The sequence below is a fragment of the Dromaius novaehollandiae genome, chromosome 3, assembly GCF_036370855.1.
Source record: "Dromaius novaehollandiae isolate bDroNov1 chromosome 3, bDroNov1.hap1, whole genome shotgun sequence".
NCBI classification, from domain to species: Eukaryota; Metazoa; Chordata; class Aves; order Casuariiformes; family Dromaiidae; genus Dromaius; species Dromaius novaehollandiae.
In genome coordinates, this window is record NC_088100.1 from 106,685,185 (window position 1) to 106,709,053 (window position 23,869).

The 23,869-nt window shown below is 41.7% G+C and overlaps 1 protein-coding gene across 2 annotated transcripts; it reads right to left on the minus strand.

Moving 5' to 3' along the window:
- Positions 1-379: 379 nt before the first annotated feature.
- SLC30A10 (solute carrier family 30 member 10) lies at positions 380-22,123 on the minus strand. 2 transcript variants are annotated; one of them, XM_064509707.1, is made up of 4 exons: positions 21,600-22,123; positions 9,465-9,548; positions 5,670-5,909; positions 380-4,888 (listed from the first exon to the last, which is right to left on the minus strand). In XM_064509707.1, the coding sequence occupies exons 1-4, from the start codon at positions 22,042-22,044 to the stop codon at positions 4,413-4,415; spliced, it is 1,245 nt and encodes a 414-aa protein (XP_064365777.1). In that variant the 5' UTR covers positions 22,045-22,123; the 3' UTR covers positions 380-4,412. The 2 variants fall into 2 exon arrangements, with proteins under 2 accessions (XP_064365777.1, XP_064365776.1); XM_064509706.1 differs by lacking the exon at positions 21,600-22,123 and adding an exon at positions 9,918-10,574.
- Positions 22,124-23,869: the final 1,746 nt, after the last annotated feature.

A 23,869-nucleotide genomic window follows, 5' to 3' on the forward strand; every position in this document is an offset into this window, starting at 1 on the left:
TAGTTAATAAAAACACAGTGATATTTACACTTCATTGATTCAGCAATCATGGAAATTATATTTTGGCACCTTATTTAAATCACACAACAAGCAGAAAAACCTGGAGGAAACTTAAGCAACATAACTCCATAAACGTAACAACTTTATACAGTGACGTCCTCATATCAAGGTATCACAGTTCAAATAAAGTATTTACCATTGAAAGTGCTACCACTGTACAGCAGAGTAAGTAGTGGAATCTGTAGAAATCTTCATAGTACTTTGATTATCTTTTCTGAAAAGATTTTACCCACATTCCAATTAGTGTTCCAAATTTTCCCCACAGGTGTTAACTAAATGAACTCCAATTTCATTATACCTTCTCAGGTTTAGAAACCAACTTTCTTTGAAAGCTGGTTCAGGTGGAACGCCCACAAGAACTCCAGTGATGCATACCAGGCTGACCACTTAGCGCTTCTGCGCAGTCCAAAGGACATAAAACAGCCCTCGAGGTAGCTCACATCAGGCCAGGCTATTCACCACCTTGCGCAGTGAATTTCACCTCAGGGAAAATATAGGTGCCAACACGTCACCTTCAAGGTTCAGAATAAAAGGTAACTTTCAGGAAGGTGAACATTATAATTGAGTGAGAGAGTGAAGAAACAAGAAAAAACAAAACAAAAAATGGAGAGCAGGTAGAAGTAAACATGGTCAAAAATTAGTTTGCAATGGTAAAGTGTATCACTGAGCAAGACCAAAAAGCAGATTAATTTGAATAAAATGGAGTGCAAAAATTAAACCAGTGCATAAAAGAGGTATTTGTAAACTGTAGTATACGTACATCACCACCACCAGGAGCTAGCAAAACCTTACTGTCTTTATCGAAAAGACAAAGAACGAAAAATACTAAAAGGAAAAATGGTTGCATCACAAGTCAAAATAAGTATCTGAAAAAGAATATAAGGAAAAGGAAGTCAACTGAAAACTTGGTAAAGCAAAGGAAACTGCTATAAATATCATAAGAAGAAAGAAGAGCAAAGGCAAGATCTGCATTAACAGAGATACAGAAGAATGAAAAATTAAAAGTCAAATGGGTATGTTTGGTCAAAGGATAACATATGAAAAGGCAACAAAAAAGGCCCGCAACTGATGAAGGCCAGGAAACTGCTTTCGCAAACAATGTCAGGTTAATCTATCGCAGCCACTACTCTTGGTCCAAACACTATCTTCCTTGGCCAGCAAACGTGTCATGCTCATATGACTTGGTCACATGTGTGACTGGTTATGGATCAGAGGGCCACACAAACTGAACAATTGTTTAAAAGTCACCTGCGTTTTAAGCAGAATTCCTTTACTACGGACAACAGTGATGGCCATAAAGGGGGAATACTGCAAGAGAAAGTGAACGCCATCACGGTGCAAGTGGAAAGGAAATGCTGAAGAAGAGAACAGGGTGGCACAAGCAACTGCAGTAATCAGAAATTTTACATTATTGAAATGAGGGGGAAAAAGCAATGAGGTTAAAGAGGCCAAAAAAAGAATTTAGCAAAATGTAATATGCTACAGAACTGAATCCAGAACAAGTGCCCTAGATTAGGGCGAATACTGAAATATATTTTGAAATGAGGTAAACGTACTTCAAGAGAATGAGAAAAAAATATGCCAAGAACTTAAGGGAAATAAGCCAATAAAAAGTACATGCTGACTGCAATGATATCTTCTACAAAAGTATCAAAGCACCATCCAGTAGAGCCTAGTTTTGACACATTTAAAACCAGAGGAGAAAAAAAAATTGTTGTAGGATCCAAACGAAGACAAAGATACTGGGACAGGGACCTTTGTGGGATACCCCAAAAGTCTCTCCACAGAAAAAGCACGGTTCACCTACTCAGTAACACTGTTCTGTTGGTTTTGTTTGCTTAAGTAATTTGAACGGATTTGATGCAATAAAACAAAATTTGAATATACTTGTTTTCTAGACCTGAAGATTTCTATAACCCCTGGTATTTTCCTATTTATTCACAGGCTACAGTACATTCAGTACATAATTACAGTACATTTGACCAGACAGGCAAAAAAGTTTAAGAATGTTACTTCATTGTATATTCAGGTTACAACACTTTTAAAGACTTAAGAAATAGATAACCACTGTTTTAACAAGTATTAGAAGAATAAAGAAAAAGACAGTCCATTTTATCAAATACCTCAACATTAAACACCTCTAATTCCAGAGTAAAACAATACTGCTATTACATCTTTCAACAATTTAATACAGAAAAAAAGGCTACCTGATTTAAGACACAAATGCATGAGCATGAAAGAGTGCTTTTTATTAAAAGGATATCTGGGAGCTGAGCAGGAGGTGAGTTCACCCATAGACTTTGTTATTATTTTGAGAGCCTTCTCTTCTGGTTCTCAAAGGAGGGGGGGGAGAAGCACACAACCCTATAAATATATTATATAGATCTAAAACCCTACATTTAAACATCATCATAGCTGAAAATAAAAAAGACAGAAAAACAGAACATAAGCAAAGGCTGTCTTACCTCATGCCATACACTTTTAAATGGCAGAGTAATTCTTGTGTTTCCTGATTTACATTAATTTGTTCAACTGTGAAGCAAAATCCTGCTGCTTTCACCTCTACTGCTGCCAACAGGGTCAAAGAGACTGCAGGATCAAGCTATTAGTGCTATTAACATATAGTTTAACATATTTAATACAAACCTACCATGGAAGGTTATAAAAATATATTCATTTACTCAAGAATCTGCTCAAAAGGGGTAAATACAAATCTAGAAATGTGCTATTTAGATTGCAATCATTCCTTCAGTAAATATCATTTACCAAGCAGCAAAACATCCTGCTGTGTCTTTTAATATTCATTGACTTAATGTAATCATCCTTATTAATAAGGAGTTGGCTACTTTCAAGCTAGCCTTACAAGAAAGTCCTGGTATTTTCCCAGCCCAGGCAGGAAATCTCTTTGCCCTTTCTGCTAAGGTGCCATTGAGGTAAAGAACACCACTATTTTATAAAGGTGTCCTTGCAAACAAATAAATAGCTTGTCCAGGCTAGGTGCAGCACTGAAAGGCTGCTTTTGATAGCAAAACTCATTTGAAAGCTTCTGGATCGGATCTGCCTAGCCAGGTGAGGCCATGTGCTTTGCTCGGTGAGGATCTGGTGGTGACAGGGCATGTCGTGTTGTTTTCCTTAAAGCACCCTAGCATGTCCTCAAGAAGTATAAGTAGCAAAAAGATAATGGAAATGCTTCACTAAATACATCCCTTGGTGGGGAGAGGGGGGCTTGAATGTTTAAAATCAATCTACAAGAGGGAATCTAGATTAAAACAGGAAAAATTCCCCATACTCTAAACAGCTCCCTTTAAGTGGTAACACTGCATATAAAATTTTAAAGGGACTTTCTTAATTAATGCAATATTAAATTGTGTCTTAATGGCAAAATGGAGTTGCAGAATTTTAACTATTCCTGATAGCTACATTAGCTTATTTATTCAGTATGAATAATGACAGACACTCAGTGTTAAAGATTCATTATCATGTGGAATGATTGCAGTATTATGACTGTAGCGATTATAACGTCTGTTGTCAAGAAAAAAAAAAAGAAAAGGAGTTGTATAATCACAACAGTGAACAAAAAAAGTTGATGACTGCCCGCATTTTCATTTACTAGAATCAGCAGAGACAATATTAGCTAGTAAGTACCCTTTAGCTTTCATAAGAGGAAGTATATTCGTTAGCACACTTATCTGTAATTAAGCTAAGACTCCAGTATTATTAGTAGAGAAGTAGGATCAGCTTCTGCTCTGACCCTAAATACAGAAGTCAATCAAGAAAATAATGCAAGCCAAACTTTCCTGAGTGCTTCCTCTCCCTATTAGACACTCTTAACTTCATTCACAAACTCACAGTACAGAAGCACAAGAGTTACTGTTAAAAATGAACTCCTGTTTATGCAAAATGGGCTTTAAGGATCAGTAAAACATCTCTACTGAAGTCCTTTATAAATATACAGTACTTCAGTCCAGTACTCACTACACTCACTTGCTATAGGGCTTTCAGGACACAGCCCACTTCAGTAGAAAAGCCAGAGTTCAATTTGCAGTGCCACTGGCCATAAACTGCAAGCATCAGTGTAGGCTGCAGTACACCCGGTTTGCCCTAATAATAGAAGTGCACGCATAGTTTGATAAGGAACTGTGTTAGGCTGTATCAGAAAACTCTTAGACGAGCACAAGACTCATCATGAAAATATTAATTCTTATTTCAGATGCAAGCTTTTTAAGTGTATTTTGGTTTACAGCTAAAGTACAGATTTCTCTTTGCCACACCAACTTAGCTACAACCTGTGATGGCCCGCTTTTCGGCCAGGATACTTTTGTTCTAAGGAAAGATTACGCAGAGTGAACTGCTTAAAATCGCGTACTGCTCAACCGCGATTTGTCATCAGACATTGTACAATTTTTCTTGTTTTTAATAGTATCCTCTGTCAGTGGGTACTCAATAGGGATTTCAATATCATTTTTGCTTGAGCCATTGTCTTTACGCACTGCAGAAAGGCCACTCTCATTTTTCTCGACATAGCCATTAGTTTGGGGGAGTGATGCCTCCTGCTGACTGCAGCAGAGCTGAGAGTCACACTCTTTTGAGATGCAGGGCGAGCTGCACAGGAGCTGGGAGGTCTTGTGGTCAAGGTACTCCGGTTGGATGGTCACAGAATGGATCCCTGCTTCATGGAAAACCTTCCGTATTTTATAAGCAGCATCTTGGTAAACAGTAGGGGTTTGGCACTTGACATGAAGAGTAGCAATATTCTTCCCACCTGCAAGCTCCCAGACGTGCACCTCATGGAGGTTGCTAACCCCTGGCACATGAGCTAGTCTGTCAGCTGGAAAACATAAGAGAAAGTTATTAGAGGCTTTGGTGCATGGGCTGGTGACCAGCTGTCTCACTCTTATGAAGACGCTTATCTGAAAGCAGCAGTCTCTTTTCTAAAAGAGCTGCACTTTATCAATATCTCCGTTGCCAGCTGACTTCAGTTCAGACTCGCAGCGACCATGTGAGCAGGGCCTTCTGCGCCTGTGGCTTCATACGCTCTCGTTGACTCCCTAGCAGCAATTAATCAGCACTTTGTGGAAGATCGATTCAACGTGAGACTACCATTTCCTCGGCCGAGGCCTGCATCCTCTGGTGTGTTTAGTCCTGAGCACGACGGGCTTCCAGAAATAGACAGTGTTACACGGTAACTAGCCAACGTGTTAGCCAACAACGCCAGAAAGCTTGGCATCGTTCACGCTGGATAATTAACTGATCTTAATTGGAATTTCTAAGGTGTTTTGGAAGTCTTTAGAAGGAAGCACTGCAGGGTTGGGAAATACTAAAATTCAATGTTGTTTCTCTCACAAGCACCCCACACAAAGCATTAGCAGTTCAAGACCTGCTATTTTTTGCATATTGCTGGAGTACCACATTCTCAAAATGCACGCTTTAACTAATCCAGAGAGATTTGAGTCATGTTGCTAGGACACAGGCATGTGACTATTGCTCATGGTTCTTGAGAATTTAGAGCTGTTATGAGCACCTAATCCAAACATATCATTCCAGAAACAACATATGCATCGCAGTATATCATTAAAATTAATAGCATTTCAACAACAAATTTGACTTACTCAGTAGTTGCATATTAACACCTTTGGGAACCATCTGCAATAAAATAACCGAGGTCTCTTTGATAAGCGGGAATGCAGAAGACAAAATGATGAACACCATAATTATTGTCAGGCTTGGATCGATATAGCACTGCCAGTTACATGGCGCATCAGCACTCAGAGGAAGTAAATGAAAGATTGTAGCTGTAACTACCACAACCACAGATCCAAGTGCATCTCCCATAACATGCAAAAGAACACCTAAAAACAAATGACACAACAAAGCCTTATATTAGTATTTTTTTGTGGGGGGGTACAGTTTATAAGAAAATGTTATATTTTTCAAATCTATTTTACTTTACATGAAAGTTATGTATTTCAGATGCTAGTACTACAAGCAAAGTTTTCAACAACAGCTTTCAGAACACAACAGAGAGGAAAATATTGACTCTGAGCCACAGCTGTGTAAGTGCGATGCGTTATTAAGCATTGAGGGTATGCTAGCAACTGTGGTGCAACTGCAACACCATGGCAACGTAAAAGGTGCTTGCTTAAATGTCTGCCAATTATTAAGAAATCTGGCACATTTAAATGGCATTCTCAATTAAAAATTGACGATTAAATCTACCAGTTCTATCCTGGAAGCTAAGAGAGCCACAAACCACCACTAAAAAGTAATAATTGCTCGTCTCTCAGCTTCTGTGACTTTTTTGAAATCTGAAAAATTACCTAAGGTAAGCCAAGGAGCCCTCGGTCTTATGGTTCCAAATGCCTCAAATTCTGATTTTTAGATTAAGTTTGATTTCTTATCAAATTAATCTTTGCCCCACCAATGCCACTAGCCTTCAGACTCAAAGAAGTTCTGAGTCTGGTCTGAATTTTTTTTATGTGCCTGTGCTACTCTAAGTGGAGAGGAACACTGCATACAACTTTTTACATCTGTACATATGTCTTCACATTCAAGGTAACAAAAAGAGACAAGAGAGGGCCTTGGTAATAACATATTTTTAGTCCCACTTTGAAGTATAACGACCAAGCAATGTTCTTGCTACCCTGTTACAATAATTGGAGACCCTTCATTGTTTTTTCACTATTTCAAATAGTCTTTCCTCTTCTTGTCATTACTAGAAAGCACTCCAGTTTTGTCAGCCTTTACTATTCACACCCAGATTTCACTTCAGCCCATGCTTAATTTGTATTATCTCTAAATGTATAAAGTTAACTCCTTTGTCAACATTTTTCTTTTCATTTCGAGTACATGAGAGACTAAAATTGGCCACTTCTCCTTAACATCCCTGTAACAGCACTTTTGAAGGCTTCACTCCAATTTAATCCCTTCCTCTGGGCTAGAAAAGACACAGATGGCTCCCCCTGAAATGCATTAACAGCTCAGCTGAGCGAGCTTCAACCCTTCAGTGATGCTAGACACTGAATTTCTTCAGGCCCAGAGCCCTCCCTGCCTTTGCTGCTGGTCCTTGCCAGCTCGGTGCCTGAACACCTCTGTGCGCAAAATGAAAGCGATAATCATTAAGAGTTCCTTGGTTCATTTGAGGAAGATAAGAAAGTACAAACTTTCAATGAATCCAGCTCTTTCTGCTAGAGTCAAGAGTATTCTGTCTGACTGGCAAACTCCCATATAGTTTGCCTGTTGCAACACTGTTGCGGTATTTCTTTTTTTTTTATAGGTAATCTGGATTTCTTGTTAACCCTGACAAGAGGGATAGACAAGACAATTTCTAAGGTAACTGATTAAAAGAGCTTAACTTAAAAAGAGTAAGAAAATGTTTCATAACTTTTTTTGATTAAAAAAAGTTACAAATATGTAGGAATTGTGATAAACTATGAATTGAGAAGACAGAATTTGGGAAACGCTTATTTAATTGACATGCAAAATTAACCTGGTTAGTATGTGTGTCTTAATTATGCCTCACATAATGAGGGCCCAGAGGGAAGTGAACTCATTTCCCTACAGACCCCGAGGAGCTGTGGTTATAAAATAGAACTGAAAATGCCTTTTTATTAAATAAAGTCACTATGATAATACCATAGATAACCCATAGACATAGCTTGTGTTTGAACTAACAAAGTGAAAATATATTTTTACAAAAATATTTAATTTTGATAAATGCCAGTTAGTCTAAGGCTACTATTCTGCATATGCTCATGAAATAAAAAGGAATAATTTTACAGTATAATAATTAGTGCAGCTAGGCAGAATGTCTGAATTTCTGTTCCTATCATGTTAAAATCAAGGAAGAATTATCTCTATCAATCCATTTTGTCCAGCCTCATTTTCCAGGAAGAAACTAATTCTATAATGTATATCATTTTTTACAAGATGATTATGAAGTTTTAAGTATGGATATATAACTAACTTCCAGCAGCAGAAGATAAAACATAGATTTTGAATCAGGCAGAATTTTAGAGATTTATCTGTAACACTGGCCAAAGCAGGAAGGAATATTAGTAAGGACAATAAGAATAGATAGATCTTACAAAGACAATATAATTTAAATAGTGCTTGAAGAAAAGTTCTCTTTTTAAAATAGAAGAGGACAGGTATCTTAAAATAACTGACACAAAACTCCTTATCCTTCAGACATTTTTGCTAGTTTCCCAACATTACTATGCCCAAGCACTGCCATCTAGGCAAGTAAGCCTTTCTTTAAAATACACTCATTGTTTGGTTTTCTCCTTCTCTTCTCCACCCCTGAAGATGACAGATTGCTTGTCCTGCTCCAATACAGTTGCCTGAACTCTGACATAAAATCCTCTGATAGCGGTTTCTAGATATTCAGGCATGTGTCATTGTTGTAGGATGCAGTTCAATTTGCAACGTGTCTTCTCCTCCCCTGCACACGCATATCTGCATAACACTGAAAAGACTTTTGAAAAGTCTTTATATATACATTAAAAACAGGTGCCTGACTGCCACATCCACCTAATGTGATGCCACCTACATAACTTACTTTGGAGGAATATCACATGTCCATAAGAGTGTCTATAAGAAACCTGAAACTACTGTTCTTATTACAGCTTTGTAATGGTCCTTTCGCTGAAGAATGAAGTTACTGTTCAATATACTCAAAGATACCCAGTTCTGGTCCTGTTTGGAACACACATGTATATATGTATGCCTACACACATATACAGATATTCTGTTTAATTTATTCCTAAAAGTAGCCTTCCTGTTTGCCTCAGTAGCTACCCAGAGATCTGCTGAATCCTGTGCTGTAAAAGGGCTGACTCTGCACACGCTCAGGGAGTGGTTCACAGTTCAAGGACCTGGAAAGCCACTGTGCTAGGGTTTCAGTTTCAGCACTTGTTCCTCGTGTTGACTACAATTACAGTGTTAACCCTGGGATTTAAAGAAACTCTGATTTCTGCCTAAAAGCACGTAAAAGTTGAAAACTGTGTGACTACTAAAGCTGTGATACCCAAAGAGGTGTCTCAAAGACAGGTGCTTTATCTCCCTATAAAGCCTGTAGTGACTGCAACCTAGTGCAAGAGGCTTTGCATCCTTTCCAAAAGGTTCACCTGCAACTTTTTGAAAAGGATTAAAATCAAAGCATGAACACATGTAAAGAACCAAATCAGCACATGGTTTACATCAGCATCACCCTATTTTGTTATTCATATCCATGCAACTTCACACAACCAACACCTTTATGTTAAAGACAACCAGGCCCAAATACATAGAAAATTCCTGTACTTTTGCTCTGGTATTTGCTGACATTTGAAAAAAATAACGTGAAGGGGAAACCAGAAGATGTTTACATCTAATATAATATTAGCCTTATGATCCCATCACTGTACCTCTGATGTTCAAGGCTTCGGATTTTTTCTCTGTTTTCCTCTCAGACCTCTCCTCAGGCCTCTTTTGGTCATTTGGTGAATCACCTGCATTCAAAGAAGAAACGCTGTGTTGTGTATAAGTTCTACAAACAGAAAAAACATCGACCTTCTCAAAACCAACGAATTTGAACGAATAAGGAAAAATAAAAAGACAGAAACACACTCACGCTCACACACACACAGGGACAAAGCCACGTTCCAATGGCTTTTGGGGCGCACACACCCCCCCTCACACCCCCCAGCCGGGACGCGGTGCAAAGCCCGGGGGAGGCGGCGGCGGGTTTGGGGGTCGGAAACGGCCCCTTCGTGGCAGAGGCTGGGCAGGGCGGTGGCGCCGGGGCAAGCAGCAGCAGCAGCAGCAGCAGCAGGGAGGGGAGCGGGCCGGGGCGAGGCGAGGCTGCAGCCGAAGGGCACCTGCTGCGCCGGCGGCGGGGGGCTCGGCGGCGGCGGCGGCGGCGGGGGGGGGCTCGGCGGCGGCGGCGGCGGCGGCGGCGGCGGCGGCGGCGGGCCCGGGCCCGGGGGGCGGCGGGGGACGGCGGCGGCAGCAGGCGGCCCAGTCCTGGAAGACGAGGAGCCCCACGAGGTTGACGGCTAGGCCGAGGGCGCCGACGATGAGCACCAGCTCGGCGTCGTCGATGCGCTCGGGGCGGGCGAGGCGCAGCACGGCCTCCACGAAGATGGTGAAGCAGAGGGCGGTGAGGAAGACGGCGTTGCTGAGCGCCCCCACCGCCTCGGCGCGGCTGTAGCCGTAGGTGGCGCGGGGCCCGCGGCGGCTGCGGCGGGCGATGCGCCCCGTGGAGAGGCCCACGCAGAGCGAGATGAGGTCCGAGAGCATGTTGAAGGAGTCGGACACCAGCGCGATGGAGTTGCCCAGGTAGCCCGACACCAGCTCGGCCACGAAGAAGCCGACGGTGAGCACCAGCATGAAGATGAGCCGGCACGTCTTCCCCGAGTACCGCCCCATCGCGGCGCACGGGCTCTGCCGCTAGCGCCGGCGCATGCCGAGGCCGCTGCCGCCGCCGCCGCCGCCCGGCTCCGCCGCCGCGCAGCCACCGAGCGCCGCCCGCCCCCGCCCTTAACGCCGCCGCCGCCGCCTGGCTCCGCCCGCGGCCCGGCCCCGGCCCGGCGCGGCCGCCCCTGCCCGCCCCGCGCGGCCCGGCCCGGCCCGGCGCGGCGGTGAGGGCCGCGGGGCCGCAGGCGAGAGCAGGGGCCCGCGCAGGGAGGGCAAAAGCGGGCGCGCCCGCCTGACCGTGCCCCTCCCGCAAAGACACGGAGCTCTGGGCAAAGGCAGCATGTTGGCCTGGGCTCTGCTGCGCGCCGGGTACCGGTGTTTCGTGGGCTGTCCCAGCACAGCGAAGTTGTAGTGACAGGCCCGATAAATGCGCTCCTTTGGTACTTCATTGATGGCGTGAGTGCCAAATCAAAGCATAGACTGCCATCTACTGAACCACCAGATTAGTTCCTGTCAATACCTGTCAATACTCTAAAAAGAGTCACGCTCAAACCGCACGTAAATGTGCGCGAATCCAGCATAGCCGGGGGGAAATTAATATCATGCAGTTATTTTACCCCGCAGACTGTAGGGAGCATAATAAATGAGGACACCTCTACTCCATGTTCGCAGAATTTTTTCATTCTTTGGAAAGCGGCACCCATGCATGCAATTGGAAAAGGGCGAGAGCATCGCTATTAAAATGGCATTTTGAGATGATGAGAGCAATAGGGTAATTAAAGGAGCTGCCAGAAATTAAGCCATTTCCAACTGCTGGGTTCTTAAGAAACAACTGCTGTCACTACATTTTCAGAGATCTCACACTGGACTTTCAATGTGTTTCTTGCCAGAAATAAATAAGAAAGAAAATCAGTATCGAGCTCAAGAAGAATAAACTTAAATAAAAGACAGAAGAACTGGAGAAAACAGTGTCCTGAAATTACTACTTCAGCTACTACGATTCACACCAAAGTGTCACTAAATTTTTCACTGCTCTTGATAAAGTGTATACTGGTCTAACTATCAGATTATAAGCAGACAGGACGGGGGAACACTATCATGCCCCTCCCACCAAAGTCGTGGTTCTCTACGACTAAAAATTAAAGACCTAGAGGAAGATTCCTCTTTTATTCTAACTCTCAAGAGATATTGCATTGTTACTGCCATTGACAAGGTTTCGTCCCATGCTGGAGTACAGCCTTTACACGAGGCACCTCAATTCCATCTAAATTCTGTGTGCACAGCCAACACCTGTATTGCATACAGCCTGGGGCAGAGCTCAGCTGCTTGAGCGGACATATGGAGCCATTTGGGCGATAACCTCCCTCATCACAAGGGTTAACACGCACAACTCCCAATTAACTGGAGGGTCTTGTATATGCCCTTCGCACATTCAATGCCCAAGCAATAAAAGTATCCTGCAATATTCAAAATGATCAACTATATAAAACTAAATGTATTGAAGAGAACACTTTAATCTCACCATAACAACCAACGCAATAATGGGAGCAGATAACATAATTAAATCAATGCATATTTCAGCTTTAATATTAAATCTACCAGCATATGATGAGAGATTTTAAACAATACTGTCAAATAAAAAGTCGTATGACACAACTGGAATAAAAAGCAGAAACATATATGAATTACAGGAAGCTTAACTAGAGTATTAGAGAAAAACTTAAAAATGACAGACTATATCTTCTTTAATGCAACTAATTATAGCAAATGCTGCCTCTTGCACTTCACTTACAGTGAGAAAATTTGCTGAAGCCCACCTCATTACAGCTGCATAAAACTGAAGTGAATTACCCATGGATCTTATTTTAGGAATATGTATAATACAGTTCCTGGAACATCATTCATTCTCCGTTCAAAAATATGCATTAATTCCCTTTGAAACAAAAACACACCATAGCCCTGCACTCACTTCAAAAACATATAAAAATACATTAGTTATTCTCAAGAAGCAGTACTAAAAATATTATTTTCAGCAAATAGCTCAAGACCATGACTAAGTCCTCTTACATGGAGCACAATTAAAGATGACTCACTGGAATAGTCAGAAGCAGTATGTATGCAGAAGCAGTACATAGTCAGACCCTCAGCTCTGAATCTTTCTCTCCAGCCACTGATTTCTCCTCGTTCTGCATGTTAAGTTTATGCATCTTGATCTTCTTCTCAAGACCTGGCATTAGTTTGAAATTCACCCTTTAACAAGTGTGACCAAAGAGTGTCTCTACTGGGTTAGAGCATAGGTCCATCTCTGAACCACTTGCAGGTCTAGTCTATGGTTTTGGAGATGAGGGAACCAAATTGCACAGTCTTCAAACCGCAGGTGAATCACAGATTCATACAGGAGCATAACAGTGGTACCTACTGTATCCTCTGTTCCTTTCACAGTGCTGCCTAATGTTTGATCAGTATTTTGTCTTCTGGGTGTTTAGCAGACATAGTCATGGAACTGAACATTTTCTCCCACTTTCTGCAAACAATCCTCTTGCCTCTTTTGTTTGCTTCTCACTCCCCACTCTGAGTTTTCACTTACACCAGCATGCGTACAAGCCTCCTCTGGCCCTGCATATCAAGGTACCACAACTACTCACACAAATGACTCCTGAAACTTTCATCTGAACAAAGTTACCTCAGTCATTCTTTCTTGTCTGGTAAGTCAAGTCATTTACAGTAACAAAAAAAACTAATTTAACTGAACCTTCAGAATGAAGTACGTTATCTCTATAACTCTCTTGGACTTTGATCCTCTTCCACGCAGTTCAAATGAAAGTCTTGATCCTGCAAGTAGGAGGCACCAAGCTATTACTAGGGTTTCCATAGAGGGTTTTCCCTCATGAGCACCACACTTCTGCCTCCATCAGTCCACTTGCAGTACCAGAACACTTGGCCTTAAATTGTTTTAGAAAGGGACCGTGTTTCTGATTGTTTTGCAAAGGGAAAGAAGGGAAAAAGCGTGTTTTATATTGACTGCAGACATTCAATTATACAGTGCTATAGCCCCTTTAACAAAGTTCAGGAACTGAACTTCGTTCAATTCTTCTTCTTATGAACAAGACTAGTTTTATTTTGAACCCTAAAGACCCAAAGCAGTCCTGTAAGCTTCCAGATTTTTGTGTGCCAAGTTTTGAAGTTTCTCTACTCACAAATTGCTAACACTTTTATGTCAGCCAGGCAGCCAGCCAGCAGCCCATCTGCCCCTGTGGCCATAAGGGGAGGCTTAGGCAGCAGTAACAACAGGGTAAACATATATGATACTTTCCCAGGATACTCTTCCATCCTTCAAGTATTTTCAGCTGAAGTGAATTTCTGAGCTAGATATTTCCATATTTAGTAGCACTCAGTAGATTTCTCTTGCACATACTTGTTCAGCCTTTCACTCACCACAGTAAACTGTAACGTTGTTTGGCAACAAGAGCCAATAGCTTCTACCCGTGGTGCATGGTCTTTTTCTTTGTTTCAAACCTTGATCCTGCTGGTTTCATTTGATATCGCCTAGTTCTCGTACTAGAGGACAGAATGAACAGTCCATGACTATTGACCTTCTCTATACCACTCATGATTTTGCAAATATCAGTCGCATTCTCCTTAAGTCATCCATTTTCAAGTTGACAGGTTAAAATCTACGTAGTTGTTCCTTATAGAAAACTATGAAGTTTTCTATATTAAAAAAACTAAAGCCTAAAAACTAAAAATAAAGCCATTACCAGCCTTTGAAAAAAGGATGTCTCTCTAATATAATGTCCAATATCTTACAGTATCAGACAACAATAACAATAGTGTTGTTCTTCCGCTACTGGATGAAGAAAGAAAATAAAATAAAATTTAAATTAAATTAAAAATAAAATTACTTATAACCCGATGTTGCTACAGAAAGTAAATAGAAGAATTTGAATAGTAACAAAAACATCGTGATAATAAAGAACTAATTAAAGATACTATAATTAAGAAGGTTCACTCTTCATCCTGCTCATCAAAGTCCTGGCAGAGATTACTTTTCGACTCATTATAAAAGTAAAATGATTAATGAAAGAGATTTCAGGCATGATCTGGAAGAAACTAAACAGTGAAAGAAAGGAGCACTCACACACCACTGTACATTATAAAGAAGAGACATGTTTCTTTAAGACTATGGGAAGAAAATTACTACATTTGCACTAAAAAGCTGCGATTGCCACTAAGCACAGTGCATTTAAAGACAGCATCCTCATCTGCAAGAGCCTAAAATCCAATGGGTGGGTGAAACGGGACCTTTAAGCTTATGTTCCTTTCCTTGTACAGAGTCTAAACCATGTTTGGTCCAACAATATCTAGTGACAACCTTGAGAGACTCTATTTCCATTTCAGACAGCAAATTGATCTGAAGGAGTCTGTAAGATGAAAATTTTTTTTGTAAATCTTGTTTCTTTAAATTAGGATTACTGGACCAAACTCATAGCTAATGTAAATGGAAACAGCTTGGTTGGCTTCCATCACAGACAAATGTGATCACCCAATGAATCACAAAATAAACATCAGCAGACCTTCTTGTGGAATATGATTAGTACAAGAGTACCGTTTGTGGGGTTTTTGTTCCTAGCTATTTGTTCATTTTATTTATTGCACCTTCTAATTCTACACAGAACTCTACCTGAAAGAGGAAGAGAGAGCTTCTTGGTGTACTCTGAAGGGCTGAAGGATTGGGAAATTAGTTCATTAGGTCTGTTTGCACCCAGCCAAGAGTGTGGCAGTCTGGGAGAAGCTTCACTGGCCTCCTCTGCAGAGCACAGAGGTGAATGTCACGGTTACAATAATCACTCTCCACAACACTCCTGAAACTGTCCCAGAGGAGAGACCAGGGGCTGACGGGACATGAACAACAGATTTTTTTGTTCCCATCCAAAGAGGGCTGAGATATACTGGTAAGTGAATCTGAAATGATGAATGTGAGATGACTTAGTTCCTAGTCTGGAATGCCTTTTTATTAGTTTTTTTCTGGTTTTAGGTGGTTGTTCAGTCTGTTAGTTACCAACCACCATTCTCTACTCTTAATACCTAGCCTAAAGAAACTTTGTACATACCTTAAGACATATCCAGGTAGTATCTGCTCTAGCACCTGGATAGTGTTTCCCTGAATATTTCAGCAACTTGCTAACTCACCTTTTAAAATGTGTAGTTCACCTAAATTTCCCTTATAACCTTTCCAATCCTGATTTAACTTTGGTATCAGGAGGTACCAAAACATGGTACGAGGAACATGATGAGGAGAGAGCGAGTCATTGATTTCATCATTGTAAATTATACTGAGTCCTATGGTAAAAAATTAATTTTCTGTCCCACCAGCGACTCTAGTGTGCAGCTCATATCAAACCTGTGCCTTTAGCAAACTTTCTGCAGAATAGCTGTCCAAATAAAACAATTCGAATTCATTTATGTAACAAATCAACCTTGAAGTTCTCTATTGTACTAAAGCTGTTTATGACTTTGAACTTGGTTATCTTTCAGTCCTTTTATTTCCTTACAGCTCGCAACACTTACTGTAATGTAACTCAGGCAGCCTGCCTTTGCCATCAGTATGAAATTAGTTCAAGGTTGAGAGCAAATGTAGCTACCCAAAGTTCAAGAGGACTAGTATTGTTGGAATATAGGTCCATAAGTTTTGATATAACTCTTTTGCTATCGTATTTGTCATTCAGAGATGTTTGGATCTCTTTACTTACAGACCTGAAAATTTTCCTTCTGTACTTTTTATTTTGGCCAAAGTGTAGTCCCAAAATGTTTGTTTTTGCTTCTTTTGATGTAGAATTGTTCTCCTTTAACATGGTTGAGGAAAACAAAATGTGTCCCCCTTACATTAGCTTTTGAGGTTTTTTTGAACAGAACACAGCATTCACAAAAAAAAAATCTGAAGAAAATTTAGTGAAACGTGCTTCTTAACAGACTTTCGCAGTCTCTTCCCATCTGTCCTGTCTTTCTTAAAAATTATGGATTAGAGCTTTTAACTGGCATAAGTTAACATAGATCTGGCCACCTTTCTAGGTACCTGCTTAGAGAAAGAGATTCCAACATATAAGCCTTGGAAGAATTTGGTGAGGATGATTTGGCACATTATTAAAATAAAGACTGCCTGCAGAAAAGATGTGTGTTCAGTCTTTGGTATCCAATAAACACTTAAAATTACTTTGAGAGTTTCCCTCAGCTCTTTTGTTCAGTTCGAGAGGACTGCCTCCAGTAATGCTATTGAAATCAAAGCCAGAAAACCTGAATCCTTGATTAGAGTAGGCTTTGGTTACCTGCATGCCAACACACTAATACCTCTGGGGTTTATGGAAACAACTGCATAGAGCATATGTCCCCTCATTGATACATACTGTGTTGGCAAGCGTGTAGGAGTTGGATATCGTGGTGCACAATACCAGCAACATAAACACATGAGGATGCACTGGGTGAATCAAGCAACCATTTGCTGGTGAACTCAGGTGCTGCATGTTTGACAAGCATCCGTCTATGATTGTAGCACGGGCAGGGATTGGCATGAGGTGTTTACTAAATGGTTGGTGCTTTTAGGGAAAAGTAGCATCTGCATGATGAAGAGATATTCAAACTAGAGGTAAAATAGTAACAATCAGTAGTAATAATTAGTAGTAAAACCGATCTTGAGAAAATACTTTCAGAGCTGTGTGAGGAAAGCACAGTAAACTATGAGTTTGTTATTGTGGGTGCTATATCAAGGGCTCTTTCCTTTGCATTAGAAACACCTCCAAGCCATGGGACTGGCATAGTCAGTCACTTTGAGAGAGAAACTTATTCACACCAGGAAGTCATTTTTCTTTTCTTACATGTGGGTGAATTAAGTGATCATGAAAATCTCCTTGACAACCTGAGAAACTGAAAGCCTGTATTCTAGGAAGAGCAGGAAGGTGAAGCAGTGCCTGTTCTTACTACGCATTTCCACTGTGACTTGCGGCTTCGCTGCCCCCCTTCTGACACCATCTCTGGCGGTGCAAAATGGTCAGCAGTTGTGTATTAGGATACCTAATAGGCAGAAAAGACACCATTGCTGGACCTCCCCTACAGCAGACAGTTCCTACACCCCTGGAACCAGTACTCTTACCATGTGCACCAGGCCTCATAATGCTTCTCATCGTTAGCTGGCTTCTCCGATATGGTTGCCATGCAAAGCAGTACAGAATATCACTCATTTGAGCTGGGTTTTAAGCTTTCACATGGAGACTTCTGTACTGCAGGGACAGAGCTGGGCATAGACTTGTTCCTTCCTTGAGCTCTTGCAGAAAGATAGCCAAATCACAGTTTCTTTATATCACTAAAAATGGGGATAAAGGAACAGTTCCCTGTGGGAGCTGTTTTGAGATCTACAGCTCAAGCTGATTTGTAAAGCAGATTTAATAGAAAGAGAATGGAAAAGAAATTAAGTGGGATTTCAAGCCATTTCCCTTTCTAGTGTCTACCAACAGAGCACACGTTTCCCCATCCCCTACAACATCTGTGGTCACGCAGCAGCACTGCTCTAGGTGTCCATTTAAAGTAAGGTTTGAAGCATTTTAAAATGCTTTCTAATCCCTAGAGCACTTTAGTCTCCTGCAGGATTGTTTGCTGGATCTGTTGAATCAAAGAGTACAGCTAAAAATGCCATTGCTTTTCAACATGTACACACTTCTGCTTACCTGGTCTCCACTGGCATTACAGTATAGGTCAAGCAGCCACATGTCTGCTTATTTTGGCCTGTAAATGTCCTCCCTTTCCATGGAATCGATACATTTGCAACGATATAGACAAAATTGAGGTCAGACTACTATAGCAACAAAGCCTTCCCAAAGCACCCTGCCAGTTAAAGCTGGTGTCTCTCTTCATCTCAGTCCATTCACGCACACATACCCTCAACCCATTCCTACTACAAAAGCCTGGAAATACAGGTAAGCCTCACAGCAAGCTTCAGAATAAACATACTCACTTTGCATTAGGCCCAGAAGGAGGAAGAAGTTGTTTTTCATTTAAGTGACAGCTGGCTTACATGCCATCTCCTATATCAGAGGCAGGTTGCAGGTGTACAGTGAGATAAAAAAATAAAGACCTAATGGTCTCATCACATATGAAGCTCATGTACATGCCTGCTCAGTCACACCTACCAGAATACAAGAGCAAGCCACTTGGCTGCAGACACAAAATGTGTTTTATTTAATGAACTGTGGGAAGACCAACAGGCCTTTCATTAGAAAATTAGATTTGTTTCTCATGGTTCCAACCATTTTGTGCATGACTTAAAATCAGACAGGTCGGGCTGGGCTGCTTCTCCTTCATTTCCCAGTCCCCATCCCCAGCACCCATCACAGAATGACAGATCACATGTTCTCCATGTTAAATCTTTATTAGTTTTCTCAAGACAGACAGCAAAGAATTACTGTAATCAGACTACTGTCATGCTTTCCCCGCAGTGGTCCCCTAACAGTTTTAAGTCACATCTAAATGAGTAGAAGAGATTAACACTGAGCACAAGACATAAGAATAAGCTGATCTCTACGTGTAATAAAACAATCTTCTATATTTTTACTACAGACTATAAAAGATATGGCCTGTATTAAAGTTATCTGGTATTTATTACAAGAGTCTGATTTTTTTATTCAGCTGCTTATTACTTTGACTCTTAATTAATCTTAATTTTTGTGCCAAAATTTTCTGTGATACGGAACCTCAGAACTGTCAGAAAACCCTGGCTGAAGCCGCTCCATCGTTCCCAGCAGCAAGTGTAAGACAAGCGTTTTGTGAATGTTTACATTCCAGCATACGTTTCTTAGGGAAGCTTTTGTATTTCTATGTTTTAACAAAATCCAGGAAATACTCGCTAAGCCAAAGCAAAAACTGGTCTGTGCTGCCCTCCGCGGTGCTATGGACAGCCCAGCTGGCCTAAGTACCTCTACACAGCAATTCCCGCAGCTGGTATAGAAGTATTTGATATATGTAACGCTGCTTTGGGCCGGCACCAGGAGAGAGAAGGGGGCACGTCCCCCCCTGTTCTCGCTGACCTCCGCTGCCAGTGCTAACGTAGCACAGAGGTCTGGGCTGCCGGAGTCAGGTGCCAAGAGGGGAGCAAAGACGCAACTAGAGGGCAGAGAAAGGGCATTTTTGGACAAGATAGCCCTGTGGGGAGAGCAGGTGGCAGATGAATTGAGCTGGAGCTAGAGCCAAAGGGGAAATGGAGTAGATGAAAACTTGGGAAATTGGAGCAGAGAGCCGAAGGGGAGCGAGAAGCAGAGAGCAGGCAAGAGCAGCAGCGGGGACAGACGTGCGAGGGGCAAAGGGGCAAAGCAAACCCATGCTACGAGTGGAGGGGGAACCCGGGCCTGGCTGGGTCACGGCACTGATACCAGAGCAAGTTTGGAGGCTGCGGATCGCAACTCAAAAAATCAAGTTTATACTTGCTGGACAAAAATATGTGGACTAAGATGGGAATCTGAGGAGTAGATACTGGAACTAAAACAAGGGAAAAGAGTGGAAAATTGGATCCACACATGTGAACAATATTGCCTGTGTCCATCGGACCTCGGCCTTGCCTGGCAACGTTCGCTGTCGGCAAGGCTCCCCCTTCTGCTGTCCGCAGCGCCCGGGAGACCCACCAGCGCTTTTCCGTCCCCCATGCTAGATCACATGACAGGTGAACTAGGTGAACTGCTGGCTGTTGCTATTAATAGCAATACTAAAACACGGCACTAATAAACAGGCGATAATTTGCTTCACTGGATTTAGAGACTCCCACCACTCTCAGCACCTGCAATACAACGCTTAGATGATTGAACTACTCTCTTTATTTTTTTGTTTATATTTTTTCAGAGCAATACAAGCAACCACACAGAAGATGTAAGAGGGCACTTCTCCCGCAAGTGAGGGGATAGTTCAAATCCATTCCCTGCTTACAGGATGGAGATGCGGAGCCAGCGCTCCCACTCCTCCGGAGAGCCTGACACTCGGAGGGCTGGTCTACAAACCTTGGCCCTGCAGTGAACTTTCATTGATATCAACAGCTTGCACAGGTGTCTCTGAGGGTATTGCCTGAGGACGGCTGGTCTGCACTAGCACAATTCAGACACCACGTTCATTCACCTGAATTTCTGTTAGTGGCACTGACGCATTGGAAAATTTGCCTTGACTTCTGCCTCCTAAGCCTGAGGAAAGAGCATCTTTTCCTCGTAAACAAGATAACAAGAAAGAGATGGAATCCCACATCATTATTCTCCTCTGTTTATATATATATAGATATAGATATATACATGCATATGTGCGTGCATGCATGTATATATATATATATATGCTTTTCAGAGTACTTCTATTTAGTAATAGCGTTTCTTCTAAAATAAATACAATAAAAAACCCACTCAGGTTAAATTTAGAGAACTAGAGAAAATAAATGTGAAATTTTACCTAAGAGAGGATTATAAAATTAAGTCCAGATGAAAGGAGTATTCCCTCTACAGTAGACAATGACACTGCCTTGCCTGTTGGCATTACTGCAGGCAAAGAAGATTCACCTTACTGAAAGTAAAAAGACAAAACCACGGACAAATCCATACACTATGTTTATGGGACAGAACAAAACTCATCACTGGCTTATGCGACCCACGTTCAGTTGAAAGCAAAGCGGAGCTGCCTTGCGTTTCTCAGGACAGAACCGGGACACGCACCTGCTGGCGGGAGAGGAATGGCTACGGTGTGCCAGGGAGCTGCTAGCAGCATCCTGCAAATTCACCAAGTGACACATTTACCTGTGCAGCTGCCATTAATTTCAGTTAATATCCTACTTGCCCAGCATGCTCCATCTTCGGTTTTAAGCACTGCTGTGTTCCTCCTCTCTGACTTCACCCACAGGCACAATTTGCTGCCAGGATGAAACAGTCTTTCTTCCAGAGCCCACCTGGGACAGAGGCTGAGGCTGCGTGAGGAACTGCTGGCAGTTCCTAACATAGGATCCCATTAAATCCCCCACTAACGACATGCCACCACAATGCTTTACTTGCCCATCTCAGAGAAACAGCAAACAGTCAAGCCGCTAAGCAGAACTGCGGAGGGCTGGGAACGCTGAGTAACTGCGTTAGATTATTTACCTGTTCCAGTGTCTCCTTGGGGTGCATGACAGAAACAGCAGTCCATGAAGATAGCATAGTTTAACACATTGAAGAACAGACCTGAAAGCCCGACAATGAGGACGAGAAATGCTTTTTCTGTCTTCTGAGGATTGAGATACCTCTTGATTGCCTCAATGAAGATGCTGAGCATCAGAGCAGTGGCAAAAACAGAGTTGCCAAAGGCTCCCAGCACATCCGCCCGGGAGAAGCCATAAGTGTTAGCCTTGTGCCATCTGATGCTGCTCAGCCTAACGCCGACCAAACCGATGATCATGGAGACAAAGTGAGACAGAACAGCAAAGGCATCTGAAGCTAAGCTAAGAGAATTGCCAAGGTACGCTACTGAGATCTCAACAGCGAAAAGCGCAAGGCTCACAACGCACATAAGGATGAGCCTGCTGCTCCTCCCTGAGTAGCGGCCCATTTCAATTGCTCTTTCACTTAGTTTGAGGTTCTGTAAGACGGAGCTGTGCAAGTAACAACTCAATCTCAGCAATCCTGCCCTTCGCCTGTCAGCGCTGCTCACATGTGAGAGCCACTTTTATAGGAAGCAGTAAAACAATAAATCAGTTTAAAGGGCAGTTTAGCAAGATTTGTCATGTGAAGACAACTTGAAAGCTGTATCTCCACTCCTGTAAGGGCTCCACCCTCGGGAGACTTTTTTTTTTTTTAACAAAAATAAAAATAAAACAATAGAGACTAGCAGAAGAACCAATAGGTTGCTACTACAGCTAATGGCATCATCCTCAAAAACAGAATAAGGCTCACACAGGAGAGCATGAGAAGGTGGCCCAGAATTTGAAGACACTAGAGAAGGCATTTCTTTTGCATAAAATTTCCTGTGTCATGTTTCAGCCATTTCTGTTGCCAGTAGCTTTAGTACTGAGAAAATACTACATAGCTGCAGGAATAGTCATTTCAAATCCATATTGGGTTGACATTACTTTTAATAACATGGTAAACATGAACTGGCTGACAGGGTAGTTGAAAATGTTATCTAGAGTACTAGTTTTAAAGGTAATCAAATTGATATTCCAGTTTAGCAAGCACAGAGTTCTCTGCTGTTTGTACTCTTGGCAAGTTTTAAGGATTTCCCAATGAATACGGAGCAGAGTCGGAGAGTTGGAGACCATTTTCTGAATATATGAGCACTAGATGTTAAAGCTGAGCTTTAACAACAAACCAAAAGGGCATTCTTCATTTTCTGTTCAGAAAACCCCGCCTATCTCAAAATTCCCAAAGCAATCCTCTTATATTTGCAAGGAAGAGATACAGAGATTTAGGTAAAGCATGACACGAAATTAAGGGAAAAATATGAGATGCAGAAGTCCTAGTTTATACTTTGTGCCACTTCTGGAACACAGTGAGAAGAACCTAAAGCAGTTAAGTGCTTTTTGTCAAACACTGCAGTAACTGTTGTGCTCTTGAGTGCACACATACGCATTTATGTGTGCACACAAATCCCAGTTAAGGAAATACAGCTGCTAAGAGCCCACTAGGCAATACGGATGATAAGACCAGGTGCCTTCCTTGCAAAGTTTATGATCTAGTTTTTGTTTGAAATGTCCATCTGGGTACATATACGAGCACGATTAGTTACAAGATAAAGCGGAAGGAAATGACACGAAACACAGCCACAGAAGGATAAGATAATGATATTGATGACCTGAATCAACCAAGTGTCCCTCCTGGCCTTAAACTTCGCAAGGTGAATCAACTTAAGGTCAAAAACTCAAAAACCCATCCCTAATTTTCATTTGTTTTTTGCTCATAGGGATTAATCAGACAAAATATTTATTTTTAAAGTCCAGTCTGTTAGGAGCAATGCTTGCCAACAGCTGTAACATTTAACATCTGTCCATTTGTCCACACAAATACTGCAGCAGCAACACCTGAGGTTTCTTTTTCCACCTGAGTTATGACAACTTCTATTTCGGCTTCAGAATCTGCTTTGAATTTTGGTCCAATTTTAAGAAACTAACAATCCTGGTAATAAATGCGTGTAGGGTAAATCGGTAGAACTAATTACAGCACTCAGATTGCTACTTCCTTGTGCTTGAATTGCCTTCGACCTCCTCCAGCTGCATTACTACTTCTACTCCAGCTATACTTACAGTATGCTCTTCACTCTTGTGCTAATGGTGATGCTCAACTACTTTATTATTTTACTATTGGAATTACAGAGCATGAAGAGTGAGATTTTCAAAAACTTACTTTCAATGGGAATAGACTAAGGTCAAAATTCAGAG